This window comes from Barbus barbus (genome assembly GCF_936440315.1).
Source record: "Barbus barbus genome assembly, chromosome: 40".
NCBI lineage: Eukaryota > Metazoa > Chordata > Actinopteri > Cypriniformes > Cyprinidae > Barbus > Barbus barbus.
In genome coordinates this window covers 19,785,912-19,805,617 of record NC_136718.1, presented here as the reverse complement: position 1 = coordinate 19,805,617, position 19,706 = coordinate 19,785,912, and the positions used below count along the sequence as shown (strand labels likewise).

The 19,706-nt window shown below is 37.6% G+C and overlaps 1 protein-coding gene across 2 annotated transcripts in view; it reads right to left on the bottom strand.

The window, feature by feature from the left end:
* Positions 1–19,706, bottom strand: part of LOC306859427 (MICOS complex subunit mic25a) — a 70,028-nt gene that overhangs the window by 44,583 nt on the left and 5,739 nt on the right. Inside the window, exons 6-7 of one of the 2 annotated variants that reach the window (XM_079400444.1) lie at positions 7,406–7,429; positions 5,456–5,539 (exon numbers count right to left, since the gene is read on the bottom strand). In XM_079400444.1, coding sequence (XP_079256570.1) covers positions 5,456–5,539; positions 7,406–7,429 — 108 coding nt within the window. The remainder of the gene's footprint in view (positions 1–5,455; positions 5,540–7,405; positions 7,430–19,706) is intronic. The other variant, XM_079400445.1, reaches the window with a different exon arrangement.

The window sequence follows — 19,706 nt, the reverse complement described above, 5'->3', positions numbered from 1 at the left end:
AGAACGTTCCTGCGGTGGCTTGTCTGTGCTGCCGAGATAGACTTCTTCAGCTGCACCTGCCATCGACGGGAAACGGGAGAAGCGGGATGGATATGCCACACCTCTCAGAGGTCTGTCATGAAGATACCCCCCTTCAGAACCCATCCCAACCCCCCTGCTGGGGTAACAGCAGTCTGAGCAGACATGCCAACTGCCTGCATTATCCCACTCCCATGGTCTGACTGTGTCACACGGCAAGTAAAGCCTGACTGTAAACACTCTGTGTGCCTTTTATTGCCAGCTTCTGATCCCTTTGGCAAATGGCGCTTCCTTGTAATGAGGTAAATATAAATACTGGGGCATCTGACACACTGGGTTGATCCTATTTGCTATTAGACAGAAGATAGCTCGTCTGTAACCACAATGCGTGTGAGATAGCAGTGTGTATGTATGTGTGTACAGGTGGGAGGGGGGCTCCCAATGTAGAATGTTTATTTATGATGATCGCACAGTAATTAGCACTGGGTCGCCATTAATCCTCACAGCCTGTGTCTGCCCTGAGCCAGCGATGGAGATTGACACAATGCAGACCACCCCCTCATGCCCTGACGGAATACTTGTGACATAAATTTAGTTAACCGCTTCCATACCGCCCATCTGAGAGCGAATGCTAGACTCTAAGTCAGAGCTGTGCGCCATTCATCCTGAATTTGAATTGATTTTGAATTGAGGCAGCAAACAAGCAGCAGGACTTTAATTCGAATTTGAATGAAAGGAAGCAGAATTAAAAATAATTGAAATGCAAAGATTTTCCTATAACAAATTTTTAAATGAGGAAAACAACTTAAGACAATATAGACACACAAACAGAGCTATAGATAGACAGATAAAGGGAACAGCAGACAGTCAGACAGAACAATAGATAGTCAGAAAGAACAACACATAAAATGCTAGACAGACAAAGAGAACGACAGACAGACAAAATGATAGACCGAACCACAGACAGACTAATAGACAGACAAAAAGAATGAAAGACGGACAGAACGATAGACAGGCAGAACAGACAGAATGATAGATAGAATGATAGAAAGACAAAACCACACAGAGAACAAAAGACAGACAGAGCGATAATCAGAACGACAGACAGACAGAACGATAGACAGGCAGAACAGACAAACAGTCAGAATGATAGATAGAATGGAAGACAGACAAAACTATAGACAGAGAACAAAAGACAGAACAATAGATAGAATGACAGAACAGACAGAAAGAACGACAGATAAAACCATAGACAGACAGAACACAGACGGACAGTACACTCTAAAAAATGCTGGGTTCAGCCTGTTGGGTCATTTTATTGGGTTGTTTTTAATATTTTTACTCAGGTGATGGGTTATTTTTTTAACCCAAATGCTGGGTTCAGCTTGTTGGGTCATTTTATTGGGTTATTTTTAATATTTTTACCCAGGTGCTGGGGTCATTTTAACGGTGGGTTGTTTTTTTCTACCTAACCGCTGGCTTGACCCTGTCTCCGGTGAAACTAGAGCACGGGCTTTTCCACAGGACAGAGCGGTTCTCAGCGTTGTCGCCGCCGCCAATTTGGTGCACTCTTTCTGGGAAATTATTTCATTTATAAAATCTTTAATGTGGTGTAAATGATATTATTTTACGCAATGCAAGGACGAGATGTCAGTCAGCTGTATCAGCAGCGGTCGTTTCGTGCTAGAAACACCTTGCATAACAAATTTGCATAACAAATGGATTTTATTCGTTATAATACTGAGAGTAATTTAATTTGATGTTAAAATATGTTCTCTATTCCCAGTACTGTTTGTTTTTGGGCAGGTTTTGGAGTCAGTCACGCCATCTCTCAGCTACGAGTATTTCTAAAACGCTTGTTAAACAAGTTTAAATGTATGTAATATTGTAAATAATGCTTTATTAACCCAAATAAATTCAATTTGTCTTGTATTTTGTCCATGGGTGTTCTTGCTTAATAATAAATGTTCATCTTTTGATTACTGCTGTTGCCTATAGTAATTCCGTGTGTGATTTTTTAATTTCCAGCCCATTTTAAGCCAGCAATATAATATTTATAAAAAAAAATGGATGGATTAAATTAAACAACCCAGCATGGTGGGTAAAAACGTTTAAACCAACCAGCTGGGTCAAACTAACCCATGTGTTCTGTCCAATATTTACCCAGCGCTGGGTTGCCAAATTACCCAAGTTGGGTTGTTTTCAACCCAGCATTTTTTAGAGTGTATGACAGACAGAATGGGGTGGAACAATAGATAGAATGGTAGACAGAACGATAGACAGACACAGTAATAGATAACAACAGATAGAAGGATGGACAGACAGTCCCCCTTATTTTGCAGTGTGGAAGAAAGCTCTTTACTGTGAAAACATCATTAGTCACTATAGGAAAATAACTAGAATAACAAATAGCAGTAAACCATTTAGTGCAACAAACCAGTCTGTTCATAATTATAGCAATACATTAAAATAATATAATAAGAAATACCAATTTGCAATATAAAACAGGCTTTGCACAGCTAAAAATGGATGGAGGTGGATTAGACTGGAAGTCTCGACACATTCAAGTTAAAATGGCCATGCATGCTTCCATGGGAAAAATAAGGTGGATAGAGAGAACTATCTATCGTAAAATAGATAGAATGACAAATAATGGATAAAATGACAGCTGGATAGAACGATACTTCCCTTCACTTCCCAGAATGCATTACCTGCTACAGAGTTCCGTATTCATTCAAAATGAACAGTTTTCACATCTTCCCATACAAGTACTCAGTTAACGTCTAGTGAAATATTAGTAACATAGATTTAATATAAACGGACAAACGGAAAACGCCGCTTGGAAGTGTATTATAAGTCTGTCTTCGGCTCAAAATAAAACGTGAATTAAGTCTGAAAGACAGTGGGGTGTAAATCTGCTGCATGCGAACAACGTTAACTGTACACCGTGGAACAAATCCCCTCTTTTGAGAGACACAAGCGTTAAATTATCAGCCCGGCAAAGCCACCATGGATGCTGTCCCAGTGTTAATATTTCCTTTTGCAATCCTTTGTTTTCGCATCATAATGAAGCATGTACCAAAAACATTCATCTCCATCTCCTTCCCCTGAATCACTGGGCCCAAAGTGAATAAACAAAAAGGCAATTCTTCAAGCCAGTGAGTGAGCAACCCTCTTAGTACAGCTTATATGAACAAAGCAAGAGGAGCTGAACAAAGTGAGGGAGTCAAATAGAGAGGAATTAACTCTAAAGCTGTCAAGGTGGCTGGGTTATTCTCTTGTTCTGAATACAGCGTTTGATAGCGAGAATTCAAATATTGCATCTAATGCGACTTTCTTTAGTCACAGAATATAAAAACGACACCTCGCATTAATATTAATGGAGGAAATGTTTTGTTCCAAACACTATATTCAACCAAATTTGTTTGACGTTACTACGTAACTAGATTATAATGTTTCTTTGACTGAGGTGCTTCAAATATTACTGTGCATTCTGGGAAATAAGGTGACTCAACCACAGCTGTCAACCAAATGAATTTGGTGTTACTACGCAACTAGGATGAAATGTTTCCTTGACAGTCATTCTGGGAAATATGGTGACTCAACGCAATATTATTACGTTACAATGTTTCTTCATAGAGATTCGTCCCAGAATGCACAGCAGTATTTAGTGAATCTCCTAAAAAAAAAAGAAATGTGACCTATTTAGTAAAGTCAAATGAATTTGATTTGCACTCCAGAAAGTAATATGACTCAACCACTATCGACAACCAAATTCATTTAACATTACTAAGCAACTAGGTTATAATGTTTTCTGGAAGTAGTTCTCCAAGCATTGCTGTGAATTCTGGGAAATAAGGTGATTCAACAAAGCTCTAAAGTGTGAGCATTTCACTCACATTTGTGATTAAAAATAGAAGCTTGTGAATTGTACAATGTATTTAGGAGCGTGTGTGAATAAAACAAATCCCTGCAGGGTCTTAAAAAGTCCTAATTATCTAAAATTGTATAACAAATTGATGAATTATCATTGTTTTGCATTCTGGAAATTTCATTTAACTACTGTAAACAACCAAGTAAATTAAACATTTCTTTGGCAGCGGCTCTACAAATATTGCTGTGCATTCTGGGAAATAAAGTGACTCAACAACCATAGACTGTCAAATTTGTTTAACGGATTCAACCAAACTCGTCAAACGTCACCAAACAACTAGGTTACCATGTTGCTTTATCAGATATACTTCAAATATTGCTTTGCATTCTGGGAAATAAGGTGACTCCACCACTGAAGTCAACAAAATTCATTTGACATTATTACACTACTATGTTTCTTTGTTGGTAGTTGTTCAAATTCTGCTTTGCATTCTGGGAAATAAGGTAACTCAACCATGCAAAAAATGCCTTTTTTATGGACACTTCCATACAACACGGCCACTGTTACACGCTGGGCCACTTTCCCACAGCATGTTGGTAAAGAGGGGAAAGAAGCAAATCTCACTTTTTTTGCCTGCTGCATGCAGTCGATAAGACCTCAGAGAGAGCGAGCGAGCGTAGGAAAAATGGTGGAGGGAGGGCAAAAGAGAGAAAACGAAGGAGAAGGGGGCCTGAGGAAAATCACAAATCTTGGAGAGTGACTCTGACTTCATTTGCCAATAGCTGAATGGTTTTGAGGCTTTGGCTAAAGCACTTTCTGCACCATTGCCCCTCGCCACGCCGAGCAAGCCCTTTCCATTTAACGTAACTTTATTCATTTTTTTTTTCCTACACCAATGGGGGTCAATCAAGGTGTGAACCCCGCAGATAAAGGCAGTCGGCGTTGCTGCCCATCCAAATGGAGCCAATGCACTTCAGATTCCCACTTCAGTGCTGTATGAACCATTATGATCTCTGTCCAGTCATTTACGAAGGATAGATGGCTGAAGGTAGGGCAGTGGAAAATGGCCTGTTTGGGCATCATCTCTCTCTGAAAGTGACTAAACGCAGCAGTAGAGGATAACCGGTGCTTTCATCTTCAAATATTATGGCGTAACGAGAGTTGTGTACAAACAGAGGCGTCTCGTCTTCAACAACTGTAGCCTTGCGTGAAGCGGAAAAACTGACAACAGCGTGGAAACAAGTTCTTAACCACCCACTGATCTCGAGGCTGCCTTCTGCTTATGCATACCTTTCCTTGATGTTTTGCGTCATAACTATTATTTCTCGAAAATGTCAGGGATCAGCTGTGTAAATTATATGGGAAGAGAGAACTTAAAAGCCAGACATTTCAAAGCTTTTGCGAGAAATGCCACAGATGCCATACTATGGTATTTGAGCATTTACACACTAAACGCATTAGTATCTGTGAGCTATTTCAAGCTTTTAGCATGTTTAAAAAAAATGTCATGAAATTAGAAAATATCAGGGATAAATTGGGTTAAACTGACAGGAAGACACCAACCTTCTTCTCTAGTTGTGTGATCTGTTCCTTATAGAAAGCCTCCAGCGCCTTCAGCGCCGCTTCTTTCTTATCCAGCTGTTTCCCCTGGAATGAAGTAAATAGAAAAAGAGTTTTGTCATTCAATTGATCCTCCTTCTCAAACAATTCTAGAGCAGTTGCGTTTTTTTTTTTGTAAAAGTAAATGAATGAATAAAATTTTAAAGGAAAATAAAAATTTAGTAAAAAAAAAAAAAAAAACTATTAAAAAGTAAGTGCTTTATACTTCTAGCAAATGTTATTTATTTATTTTTTTAAACCTGCTAAAAATAAAAATAAAAATTTGGTCTGTGGGTGGTCATTCAGTTATTCTTGAATACTGACCAATTCCAAAAATACATTTTTGTAAAGTAAATGTAAAATAATAATAATTTAGTGAACAAAAAAAAAAAAAAAAAAGTTTACATTTTAATATATCAAGCAAAAATAAAATAGAAATACATAAAGAAAGAAGTACCAGTAAAGAAAATACAAATTCTTTTTAGTGAAGCCAGTGAAAATGTTGGCAGTGCATATAAAAATCTGAACTACTGGCCTGACTAAACCAGCAAGTGTAAAAAAAAAAAAAAATTTTAATAAACTAGAGCCCTGAAACCACTGATGAACTTTGTCCTTAAAAAATAAGTGTGGCGCAAAACAGAAAATGACACACTGGCCAGACTCGAGCCCTGCGATCTAGTTGGTGATATTAAATTCAAAAAATTGTTATACTGTAAGGCTTATAAGCTTAGGACATAGAAAGTCCAACTGTCATTTTTGGAATTTCACAATTTGTTGGCATTTCCAAAAGATTCGTCAAGGTTTTCCGATTTTTGGGCAGCGAATTAGCAAATGGTTTCGGCAGCATATGTCTCTACTGGTCCAAAACTGTTGACCATACTCAAGAGAGGCCGGACGCAGGATGTTGCACAGCGCAGCTTTGCTCAAACAGCATGGACCAAAAGCTCTTAAAACCGATCTGCCGACTCTGCCAGAGACTTTAGGAAAAGGACAGCTGGTGTAAGATTTTCAGCCCTCGAATAAAGCATTGAGGAGGATTTACAACAGAGGGATTCCAAAAATAAACAGAGAAAGTGAGGACGCAAGATAACGACGTACACAAGTTTGTAGGTAACTTCGTCCATGCATGTGATGCTCAAACAGGTGTGCAATAACTGAACGCGATCGGCTCATTTGGCACCAATTCTGCATGCACAAAGCAGGGGGGATTGACTGTCTGAGATGATATGGACTATCTTGTGAGCATGCAAACATCTGTGCCATTGAAAAGCAATAGCAGCGATTACTTTACACAACATTGAGGGATATACAAGCACAAGCAAACATACAAAAATGAGTTCAAAGCTGCAAAAAGACCAAGTATTCAAACAATATTCGACAAGGGAACGCAGAAAGCGACATGCACGCACACATGCACGCAATCCACCCTGTAATTAGCTTCCCTCATTCCGCAACTATGTACGAGGCACAGATACATTAAGCTCAGCGGGGTACGGCATTCACACTGTCGTGCTTTCTCACATAGACACGTGCACGAACGCTGTGGTGGAGAGACGCCCCGTGGCGCTGACCGGGAGAGAGGCGCATGTACTGTAGCAGCCAGACAACAGTGCACACAACAAAGCACAACCCCAAATTACGGGCATACATAATCACCCCCTTCCCTCTGCCTCCTGTCTCGAGCGAGCAGTAAATCACCTCCATCAGCACGAGCATCATATGCAATTTTCTAGCTGGGTAGCTCCGAAACCGCCACGGCGGCCGTCACGGTTTGCATGCTCACAATCAGGGCTTAATGCATGAAAACCAAAACACCATGTTTAAACGAGGAGGAAACAAGACGCGGAGAGATAGGAAGGAAGAACAAGTGAATGAGAGAAATGTAACAATGACTGTGGAATAGGCCATGCTTACCCAGGCATCCAGTTCGGAGGCAGGCTTGAAAAAGAGAGAATGAGAGAGAAGAAAGAAGGAAAACAATCACTTAACACTTAGCTACAAGGAAAAAAATAGGCTGGAAATGGTTCCTCAACATATTAAAGATACGTTTGAAACAATTTGCATCCATATTTGAATTGCTAGGTTTAAAGAAGACACAAAATCACATTTTTGGGGCATTTAAATTTCACATTTTCGCAAAAAAAAATCTTTGAATTCACATAAGCAGGCAAATTTTGCATTATTATTGCTTAGAACTAAGGTTAGGGGTCTAAAACTAATGATGCACCAAAATGTGTTTTTTTGTTGTTGTTTTTTACAGAAATACCAAAATTAAAATTTTAATTCAGCTGAAAACTACTTAAACATCACCGTCTCGGTTAATAATTTTAGCCCTTCAAAACTGTTTCGGCCAAAACCGAAAACTCACTTCTGGCTAAAACCGAGAATTAATTTTGCCCAAATACTACTTTTATAAGTGATGAATTTCATCTGGTTACATCACCAAAAAAGAAAAGACATTTTGAGGCAATGAAAACACTTTTAGAACAACACGCACTGATGAATCATGCACAAAATGCCCAAGGACATTAATCAAGAAAGTAAATGGGGTCAGTTTTGATTTAATGTTGACTTTAAGCAATGTTTTTTGTAGAAAAATTAGTTAAAATAGGACAGAATCTTCTCTGACAACTTCAACAAACTGTCTACATCTTACGTCTACTTCTTGCACTTGACCAGTTAAATATCAAACATGAAAAGGAGACTGTAAAAGGCCAAGCACAAATCTCCAAGGGATCCTAATTGCAACTGTAAATTGGGTGCTAACAAATGTATTATGTGGTATGGAATTCACTCCTCATTATAGGAGCAGCAGCAGGGCGTTTCACACGTATTTAATGAACATGGAGGAGAGGGTAATCTGGTCTGCTTGCTGCAGCCAAGTGTTCAACACTGCCAGGGCTCGCATGGATCTACAGCGATAAGCAAAAGGAAAGGCTGAGTTAAAACCAAGAGCTGAGCATCAGAGGAGACCTACAAATAAAGTTCATTTTGCACATGCTGTTAACAGAAATCAGCTCAAAATTAATTAATCGTTCATTTTCTGTTTTACTTTGTTGCATTCATGAAAATCAGTGTTGATAACTAAAATTAAGACTCAAGTTTCCTTAACTGCAATAAATCGAAAATTAAAACAAATATTAAAATTAGACTGATTTAAGTTGAAGTACTACAATTGCAAAAACTAAAGCTGAAATAAATCAATTAAAGCTAAACGGAAATATAATTTATTTAAAAAAAAAAAGACAAAAGCAAATGAAAAAACCTGAATAAAAAAAAAAACTGACAATATATTTGCAAAAACAAACATATTGTTAAATACTATATAAATAATATTAAAATGATCAATGATGAGAATTAATTGCACATTCATTGAGCCAATCACATCATCTATATTCAAACTAATCTAAGGTTGTATTTAAGGTCAAGGTGACTTGCTGTTTGCATACCATTTTACACATATCTAAAATGTTTAATAAATAATTAAATGTATTCATAACAAACACTTTTTCTGTGAATTTATATAGTTTGTCAGCCTACCTGTTGGCTATTAATATAAATTGGCACATTAATATAGATTTCAATTGATTTGTAGTCACAGGCGTGAATATATTGGCTATTTTGAAATATGAAATACAAAGGTAGCTTTAAATAAGCTACTTCTGAATGCTGCTCATCCGATAAGATTTTAGTGCCGGAGATTGACATTTTATTTTTTAAATAAAATCATTTATAGGTATCTATTTATAAAATGCCATTTGCAAAGCTACAAAGGTTGTTACCATGAAGCCAACAGACTGCAGACAGCCTAAAATAGCCTCTCGAGGAACTTAAAGTGACTATATGTCAACTCTTAGCTGAAGAATCAAGAGTTTTCTCCCTGCTGGTCTGATGACAGCAAACTCTCAGAGCTTGTTGAGAGCAACACACACACACACACAGCTCCTGACTACACACACGCCTTGTAATTTCTTTATTTATCCTCTTTAAATTCTCTGTGGTGACAAAGCCAATCTGATGGGCGTGCTGCACTCATGTAACGCTCTGTTTGGGATCTGGAGCAGGCTGATAATACTCAGGCAAGCATGAATTACACTGATAAGTCTAGAAATGAGCCCTGCTCGGAGTTGGTTTACCGTAAACAATGGTGCATGCGTGTGCGTTAGGCTGTAACTCAGCATCCAGGCCAGGATAGATGCAAAGTGACAGGCCGTACACACAAGAAGCAGCGAGGAGACTGCAGGAATGATGAACTGAAGGCTGCTGAATACATTACGTCAGCTATAATGTCTTATCACAGTTCTCCATCACACCTAAAGTTTCAGCATGTAGTTCGAACGGAGTTGCTCTACAGCTCAAATAACTTAAAAAAAATCTTTAAGTAAATCATAATAATATTGTTTACAAAATTCATCTGTGGAACACAAAGTTTGATATTTTGAAAAATATCTGGGTTTTTTGTCCAAACAATGAAAGTTGTTTAGACCCCAAAGACTTTGGGGACCTGTGCGTTTCAGAAAAGAAAAATACATATAAGCTTTTTGAAAGCAGTTGTTTGAAAACAACATCAAAATAAAAAATATTTAATTGTTTGAGTGTTACTTTAGTATCACTGAGATACTATTATGGCTTTTATTAATATTTTGAATTAAGTTTTTATGGAAGTGTTAAAATCTGTTTTGATTTTAAGTTGAAAATTTTAGTAATTTTGTTGCGTTTTCGGTCGGCGCCAGTAGCCTCGTGGGCAGGGTACTAACATATTGCAGTGCTTTGGGCGTCCCGAGTTTGAGTCCCAGCTTGTGGACCTTTCCCGATCCCAACCCCCCTCTCTCTCCCACTTGGCTTCCTGTCTAAATATCTTAATTTGAAATATCTTATCACAATAAAGGCAAAAACACCAATAAATAAATAAATAAATATAAAAATAAAATTGTCATTTTTATTAGTTTTATTAGTTTTTTTTTTCATTTTTATTTTAGTTGTTTTAGTACATCAAGTTACGCTAAATGAAAAAGAGAAATACTGCCTTGGCAACTAGCTGAAATAAGTATTATAAGTATAATAGTTCAACAGTAGCAGTTTTAATTTAATATTTCATTTTATTTAGGTTAAAGTTTATTTTATTTCATGCATCAAAATTTTTATTTTTTATGGTTTTCGTTAACTATAATAACCCTGGTTAAAAGATTTTTTTTTTTGTTTGTTTCTTTAAAGAGCCAGGATTTACACAGTCTTGAAAAACCTTGATAAATGAGATAGCCTAATTTGAGAAGTGTGATTTCTAAAGCTGGAAAAATCATGTAAATTAATAAAAACGTCTAACTTCACTGGCATTTTTACAACGAATAAACTTTTTTACTGTCATGCAAACCTTAGGGAAGAAACCCTGAGAAAAACTATATCCAATCCTTATTCTCAATCATTTTCAAGTAAAAAGCTGGAGAAGTAACAAGGTCTTTGATTATTCTTGTGAACATTCAGGGCCTGTGGATATCACTGCATTACAGCATCCAACTCTGCCAGTTCTCAAGTACACTTAAAGTTCAGTGTTACGTGTTTGCAGAACAAAAATGAGATTTAGTTGTTAAAATGTTTCAGTCTGACCCCACGTTAGAAAGCATAATTAAAGCAGCTCATTTTTATTTATTACTACCTCTGGTAATGATAATCCGCAATTAAATGCTCTCCCCGTATGAAAAGTCCAGATAACGGTCTTACCAGACGGCTATTGATTAACCTGTGTCATAAGAAAAACTGATTCAGGTTAATTTCATTTCATTTCATTTCAAGGCTGTGACTGAAACTCGCCATGAGTAAGAGTTGTCGCATATTCTCAGATTCTTCTCTTGCAGAAACACACACACACACTCACGCTGCATCTGTTGTGTCCTGCGGTGTGTTTATACTCCGTCATCCCCTCTAGGTTGGATGTGCTGCGTTGCCATCTGATATCTGGGCACAGCTTCCCTCCCGCTTTCCTCGTCTATTTACTCGTCTGCGTTTATTTAACACGTAGCTCCCGGCTACGCAATAAATTAGCACTTAATATTCAAACTGACTACCCAGAGTGCACGCCGCTGCGGTCGTCTGGGGAGGAGAAGGAAGGGCCACTTGCTTCTCTCGTGCCGTTGCAATGAATAATTTCTCTGCTGGCGTTTCGCCTCTTATCTGAGCCCGATCCGACCACCGTGTCAGAGAGAGCCGATGTCATTTTCGAGCAGGGTCTCGAACGTGATATTGATGACATGAGGGAAAAGAGATTAGAGCAACAAGACAAATCTAGAGGATCTATTTGACAGAGGGTCGGGATTCATTCGGCACCAGAGGGAGAGACACAGGAATCAGCCCGGAACGGTCAAGTGCTCATGAGGTATAAAAATTTGATATGCTCATCTTCCTTTATTGAATGGCGGGTAAAGCATACAGCTAGCACTCATAATCCCAACCGCCTTCAGAGGTCACCTGCCCATAAATGATACTGTTGTCCATCATTTATCACAGATGTACATTTTTGTTCTTAAAATGCGCAAGAAACACTGTTGCCTAGCAAGTTAACACATGTAGGTTTAGTCCCAGTTCTATCTCCGCTCTCTCCCAAAATAATTGCCCCATTTCAAATTTTGAGGTCAATAAAAAGAACAAAAAAGTTGAACTTTTGTCTTAAAATTCTCAAATTCTTGAGATGTGGGCTAGTGGTTATCACATGTGGTGCAATTTTGGTGCTCATATGGGAAATGAAGGTTTAAATCCAGTTACAATCTTATTTCCTCTCTCTGCTCAAATAATTTCCTGACCTGTCTCTGTTCTAATCTTAAAGTCAATAAAAGTGAAAGAAAGTCCAAAAACAAACTTTCTCTTTCAAACTAATTTTCTACTTCTCTTAAAGGCAGCCTGGGGGAAAGAAAAAAAAAAAAAAAAAAGAGTTGTGGTCTAGTGGCTAGCACACGTTTCAGACTTGTTGAGCCTTGGTGCTCATACAGGAAACAGGTTTGAATGCAGACAAACTTCCATGACTTTTGCAAGATAATGTCTTTAATTTCACTGTTCATTAAAGTGTCAAAATAATTCCAAAAAACAAACTCCCATTTCTAAGGTCAATTAAAGCGGCAAAATGTCCAAAAAGAGAAACTCAACTTTGTTGTTTTTGTGCTCATATAGGATACTTCGGTCTTCACACGAGGAGGGCTTTACACGACGGCTGCCGCGGTATAATAACCTTTTTTATCTAACAAATCACTATTTGAATTCAGCTGGACCCACTTTCCTGTTTATCACAAAAAAATAGCCAAGCAAGTGCAGACACTGACAAGATACGCGATACAGTATGAGACTTAAAAGTATACTTTTATATACTAGAAAGTGGGCCAATTTAGTCCCAAGGAGTATTGAAATAGTACACTTACAAGTATACTACTAGTACACTGATATAATGTATACTTACTACAAAAAGTATACTTAAAAATACACTTGAACTTTACTTAAGTATATTTAGTAAAATAACCTTGAAGTATATTACTTTTTGGTAAGGGCTAGTCAATGGTAAGCACATTTTGGACATGTTAAGCCTTGATGCTCATACAGGAAACACAGGTTTGAATGCAGCAAAAGTTATTTGGCTCTTGCCAGATAACTTCCTGTCTCCTCTTTAATTTCACTGTGAAATTAAAGTATGGAAAATTAGTCCAGACAGACAAACTCCTATTTCAAATTCTGATGTCAATAAATGTGACAAAAAAGTCCAAAAAGAGAAGAAAAAATTTCTCTTAAAATGTTCGAAATAACCTTAAGAAAGTCAGACAGTTTGGCTAGTGGTTATCATATGTGGTGTAAACATGTTTTGGTACTCATGTACGAAATTAAGGTTCAAATCCAATCCATTCAAATTTTCTCTTCCACACAAATTTTCTATTTCTTCTTCAGGCCGTCTAGGAATAGAAAAAAAAAAAAAAAAACCTGTTTCAGACACGTTCAGCCTTGGTGCTCATACAGGTTTGTATGCAGCCAAAATTATTTTTATATTGCCAGATAACTTCTGGACTCTTCTTCTTGTCAATAAAGTCCAAAAACAGATAACAGGTAAAATGCTCAATATTCATGTCGAGCCTAGGAAAAACAGGATTGTATCAAGTTTGTTTCAACAAATAACTTTGTGGTTAATTAAAAGTCACAAAAACTAAAAAAATAAGTTCAAAATAAATTGTTCATACTTTTTTCATAAACACTGGCATTTTGAGGTTGACATGGAAACAAGAAAATCATTCTCCACTGACACAAAGACGCTTACCAGAAAAACCTGTGACACACTCAAAAACAGCCCTTCCGACAGAGTGATAAGTAAACACTTACAAACACAGAGACAACACAAGACCTAATCCTGCACCTAATTCCCTCTTATCCCAGACTCCTGCTCCAACAGCAACGCTAGAACGGAAGAAACGGAGCAGGGAGCACCGGATAAAATCTATCCACTCCACCTGCCTGCCGCGGGCCCCGCTGGCAATTACCTGAGCTCTGGCCTGGCTTGGGCTCAGAGAGCGCGGGAGTCTTAATGGCTTTGCATGCAGGAAGATGTCAGGCCTGAGATTACAATTACTGATACGACTCTGCTACCAGACCGACTCTCTTCTCTCTCTCCCGCCACACCGGATTACTCCCACTGAGCTTCTCTGATAAACTGCACGGTGAGGGGAGATGAAAGTAGGTAAATAAATAAACGAAGAAATGAATTGTTCACAAGGTGCGGCGTGTGCTTATTGTTATCTTCTGTTGGAGGTTGAGGGGGAAATGCTGATGTCTGTGATGAGGTGCGTTATGAGGCTGGAGTTTCACAGCTATGATGAAGAGATAAAGCTTTCATTTACAATGGAAATCACAACTCATAATTAACACACACACACAAATATTCATTATGTATATATTATATAGAGAGAGAGAGAGAATACTAATAAAGAATTTTTAGTGAAACTACAGTTTCTACAGTGCGTTCGTTTATTTAATTTTTAATTTATGAACATTCTGAATGAGTTTAAGTTGATGATATTTGGTGCAATAAACATTCCCTATCAATGTCGAAATTGTTGTGTTGCTTCATATTTGGGGGAAACGATACAACTTTTTTTTTAGGATACTCTGATGATCGGAAAGTTCAAATTAACTCTTTTCTAAAACGAAATGCCTTTACTGTCACTTTTAATTAATTTTGTGTGCCCTTGTTGAATAAAAGTAACCAACTTTTCAAAGGTTTAATAAAAAAAATAGTATGGTAGTGTATCAAGTTTTCCAAAAAATATGCAAGTATAACATAAGCAGCATAACTGTTTTCAATATTGATAATAAGAAATGTTTCTTAAGCACCAAATCTGCATATTCGAATGATTTCTGAAAGATCATGTGACACTACAGACTGGAATAATGGTTCTGAAAATTCAGCTTTGTCGTCACAGGAATGCACTATATTTTTAGAAATGTTCAAATAGAAAACTTGCATTGTAAATGTTATTTTTTTATACAGCAGAAATGAAGAAAATAATGGCAAAAACAGATCCTATAAATCTAGCGCCGCTAGTCAGAGTCTCAGGCAAACCAAATGAATCAACACCTGACAGCTGTAAGTCTGACTTGCTTCAATTCTCTCTCATGAGCTAAAACCACTCCGTTTTCTCACTTCAAGATAGATAGTGCTAACAAAAACATTGACTATTATTCCAAATTTAAATACTCGAATAATGTACCAGAAACATTTTACAATACCAATTAGCACTGAAGACCTCTTGGGTGTTGTATTGAGATTTGGCAGACATTAAAACACTGACATTGTGTTAAAGAGTTATTCCGCCATCTAGTGTCTAACAACTGAATTTACACTATTTTATTATATGCATTGAATTATCTTCGAAGAAAAGAAACCAACATTTAAAGATACCAAAGAAATACTAGTGTAACAGCAAAAGACTCATGAGGAGAATGTAGAAATTATGGTAATCTACTGTAAAACTGAATTACTGCACAATCTGATAGTGAACAACAGGAAGTGAGCCTCCATTCACACACAAGTGAGAAGCTTTGCACAATGATGTCACACCATCACCACACTACCATGTCACACCATCGCAGGTACACTCAAAAAGCAGATTTAAACAACATCATTCATCGGACGCAAAATCAGATATGAGAGGTTGGAAAAGGACCAGAGTACTTATCACTGAGAGATAAGCCAGGCATAGAAGCACTCCGATTATTTTAGCATCTCTCATGCATAAGTAACAACTGAGCTAGAGGAGCAGGCGGGCAGCTCGGCGGCAAGCGTGAAGCGGTGTTAATGAGACGTGCTTTTTAATGGAACTGTAGAAAGAGAGTGCCAAACGCAAATGCAACTTATCACCTCTCCCCACCAACAGGCCAGGGAATGGCATTAATGCGTTTAAGAGCAAAGAAATTACCCACACTTCGCCCCTCTCTCACCCTTTATACCCCCAACTCTCTACGTTATTTTTTATTAATCTTGTGAAGGCTTGTCATGTACAGTGAGAGCTCATGGAGGGCATCCGCACAGGCCCTGGCAGATGGATGGAGGAAGTAAGGCAGGAGATGAACAGACAGCAAATGGAGCATTTTACAGAAAGAGTGTTCCTGTAGTCTGAGTGCGAGCACAGGGGCGGAGGTGACACATTACTGCATTTTAATACATTTGTACTGTCCGTTTTCTGAAAGACAATATCTTAGAGAACAGCAATTCTTGATGTGAAGTGGTCATCAAATATTGAATGCAAAAACAGCAATGAAAGCACTACAGGTCTATTTTGCCTAGTGAAACTAATGTGTTATGAAAGGCAAAACAAAGATATTCACACTGACTAAAAAAAAAAATAGTTAAGGTATCACAAATGCAAAGATGAGAGGGAGACAAAAAAGCTAAACAAATCTAGAAGTATTCACAATAGGAGCAAAAAAAAAAAAAAAATGTAAATGAAAAAACAAAATGTATCAAATGGAAAATATTCAACCTAAGTGCAAAAAATCTGTTAAATGAAAAAGCAACTTATTCATACAATTCATTCAGTTCATTCAATATGCAAATATATTCTCACAGAGAACAAAACAAATCAGTGTAATGAAAAGAAAAAATGATAATGTAAATGCAAAGCTATTCCCCCTGAAAGTGAAAAAAACATCTGGGACAAAAAAAAAACCAAACAAAAAAAACTTAAGACACTATGATTTACAAAACACAAAAGTATTCACAAGTGAAACACATCAGACAAAACGGAGCAAAAACATAAAAAGCAAAACGAGTCACAAATGCTAAGCTATTCAAACCAAATAAACGCTGAACTGAATTAATTGTCACATTATTTTTAATTTTACATGTTTATTAATTACAAAATTTTCTTTAACTCACAGACCCCCTACTAGGGCTGTGCAATTAAATCGAATTTGATGATCGTCAGTAAAGCCGGTTCAGTGATTGGCAGTAAATCACCATCACCTGCTTTCAAATGGAGCGGGAATTACTACACAGAGCCGTAGTTCACCGACAAGATAAGCAATATCGGGTTCATAATCGCAGACGAATCGCCTTTGATTATGAGTACGAAATTGCCTAGCTTGTCAGTGAATTACGGTTCTGTGTAGTAATTCCCGCACCATCTGAAAGCAGGTGATGGCGATTAACTACTAATAAAGAAACCGGGTTTACTGACTAGATGCGCATGATCATCGAATTCGATTAATTGCACAGCCCTACCCCCTACAATTCACTTCAAGTTCAAACCCACAGGGAAACCCTGCCATAGTGAACAGGTTCACAGTTCACTCTTCACAGGAATACATTTTTCAGTTTTAAGTAAATGTTTTGCTCTGTGTAAGCAAAGTTGTTCCTAACCTGGGACTATTACACTGTGACTTCTTAAATAAACCACTTCAAATCTAAACACTATACAATAAGCAGGAAGAACAGATGCAACTCCACCAATAACACACCTGAAAACCCCATTCAAATGCCTGGTGACTAATCATATACTCCAACACAGCCACAAACAACACGGAAAATACTGTACACTACTGCCACTCAATTCAACTTCACTTTGAAACAGATGCCAAATCAGTTTTCAAATAAAAATACCAAATCACTGTGTATTCATGCTGTCATCATGTACTGGAAGACACTTACTTCTAATATTTATTACGGTAACACCTTCTGATCAATATTTGAGCATCCTTTTTGCATGAAACAGATAGCAAAGGATCAATTCCTCCTCAGATGGCTGAGCTGATATCTCACCATGACTCATGTTTAACAAGAGAGGTCTCCAGTGATCAGGACATTATTGACAATCATGAATATTTAGAGTCACAGACCTTGATGTTGCGCTCTGAAACGCATCAGCAGAACAGAGAGGAGTTGCCATGTCACGGCTTTATTCTGATTAATGATAAGACTTCCCATTACATCTACATCACACAGAGGCTGCTATCACAGACAGAGACACTGTGTGCATCGTATGACCCACACACAGGGTGTAAAACAGCAGTTCTCCACTGATGGGTTGCAAGTTTGTACTTTAGGACTATAAACAACAGAAAAGACCTAAATGTAAATAATAAAAGATGTATTATTTGAATATAACAGTTTATCAGTAGAATGGCTAAATAAATGGGCTTTTCAGTTTTCAAATGGGAAAAGAAAAGATGCAATATCTTTTGTTCCAGAATACTATTTGTTTGTTAAATAAAATCTATTTAAAAAAAATCTATTCATCGATCACTTAGTAATATAATATTTGGCCAAGAGTTTGACCCATGTGTTAAGCTAGTATAACACACTACTGCTGTTGTTAATGTATTAGCACATATATTATGTATTGTATTGTTGTTTATGCATTGTAAATATTCCTCAGTCATGTTTATAATGTTACATACAGTGCCCTCCATAAGTATTGGAACAGTAAAGACAAAGTTGCTCTGTTGGCTGTGGAGTCAAGACATTTGCAAATATAATTAAAAGATGAATATGAGACAAAACTACAGAATGTCACATTTTATTATTAGCCGTTTCAACACATATATGTTTTACCAAATAAAAAGAACAGCACTTTTAGAGTTCATCCCACTCATTGATGTGAGCGTATGTACTGGGACAGTTGAACATAAGTGCGCATATAAAAGATTAAAAGCTATTATTTAGTTGCAGATCCCTTGCGCACAATCACAGCAGTGAGTCTGTGACCCATAGACATCACCAGACTCTTGGTCTCATCCTTTGAAATACTTTTCCCAGCCATTAAAGCGGCCAATTCCAATTGTTGCTTGTTTTGGGGAGTTTCTGCCTTTACTCTCCTCTCCAGCTGGTCAAATTCATGTTCAATCGGATTTAAATCTGGAGATTGACTTGGGCAATCTAAGACTTTCCATTTCTTTGCCCTTATAAATTCCTTGACTGAACTGGCAGGGTGTTTTGGGTTATTGTCCTGATGCAATATGAAGCACTTCCCAATGAATCTGGTGGCATTTTCTTGAATATTGGTAGGCAAGATGGTTTTGTACCCTTCCAAATTCATTCTGCTACTGTCATCATACATTAAGTCATCAGTAAAGTTGAGAGGGCCTGTTCCAGAGGCAGCCATGCATGCCCATGCCATGACACCACCTCCACCGTGCTTTACAGATGAGGCTGTATGCTTGGGATCATTGCAGTTCCTTTTTTTTTCTCCACATTTTTGCTTTCCCATCACTTAGATAATGGTTTATCTTTGTCTCATCGGTCCATAAACACAGTTCTTTGCATCTTGCTGTGTAGCATCTGTAATTCTGTGTCAAAGTCTTCTGAGGACAGTAGATTGTCAGAGCATCACCCCAGCTTTCTGAAAGTTGTTGGTGATTTTACAGACACGTCTTTTAGGATTCATTTTCACAGCTTTTATGATTTGTCTGTCATCAACTACTGTTGTTTTCTCAGCCGATCAGGTAGTTGTTGGTTGCTGGTGTCGCTGGTGGTTTCCAAACTCTTGATTTCTCCATGCCCTTTTTTTTTTGTTAGAGCTCTAACTGACTTCCTCTTTTCTTTTAGCATCCAAATTGCTTGCTTTTCTCTCAAAGTCAGCTCCCTCATCTTCATCCTGGTTTGTGTGTGCCATCATCGAATGCAAGATTCAGAATACAGAAGTAATGGTTATAACTGATACGACACATTCCCTGCTTTTAATATCTGAAGAATTAA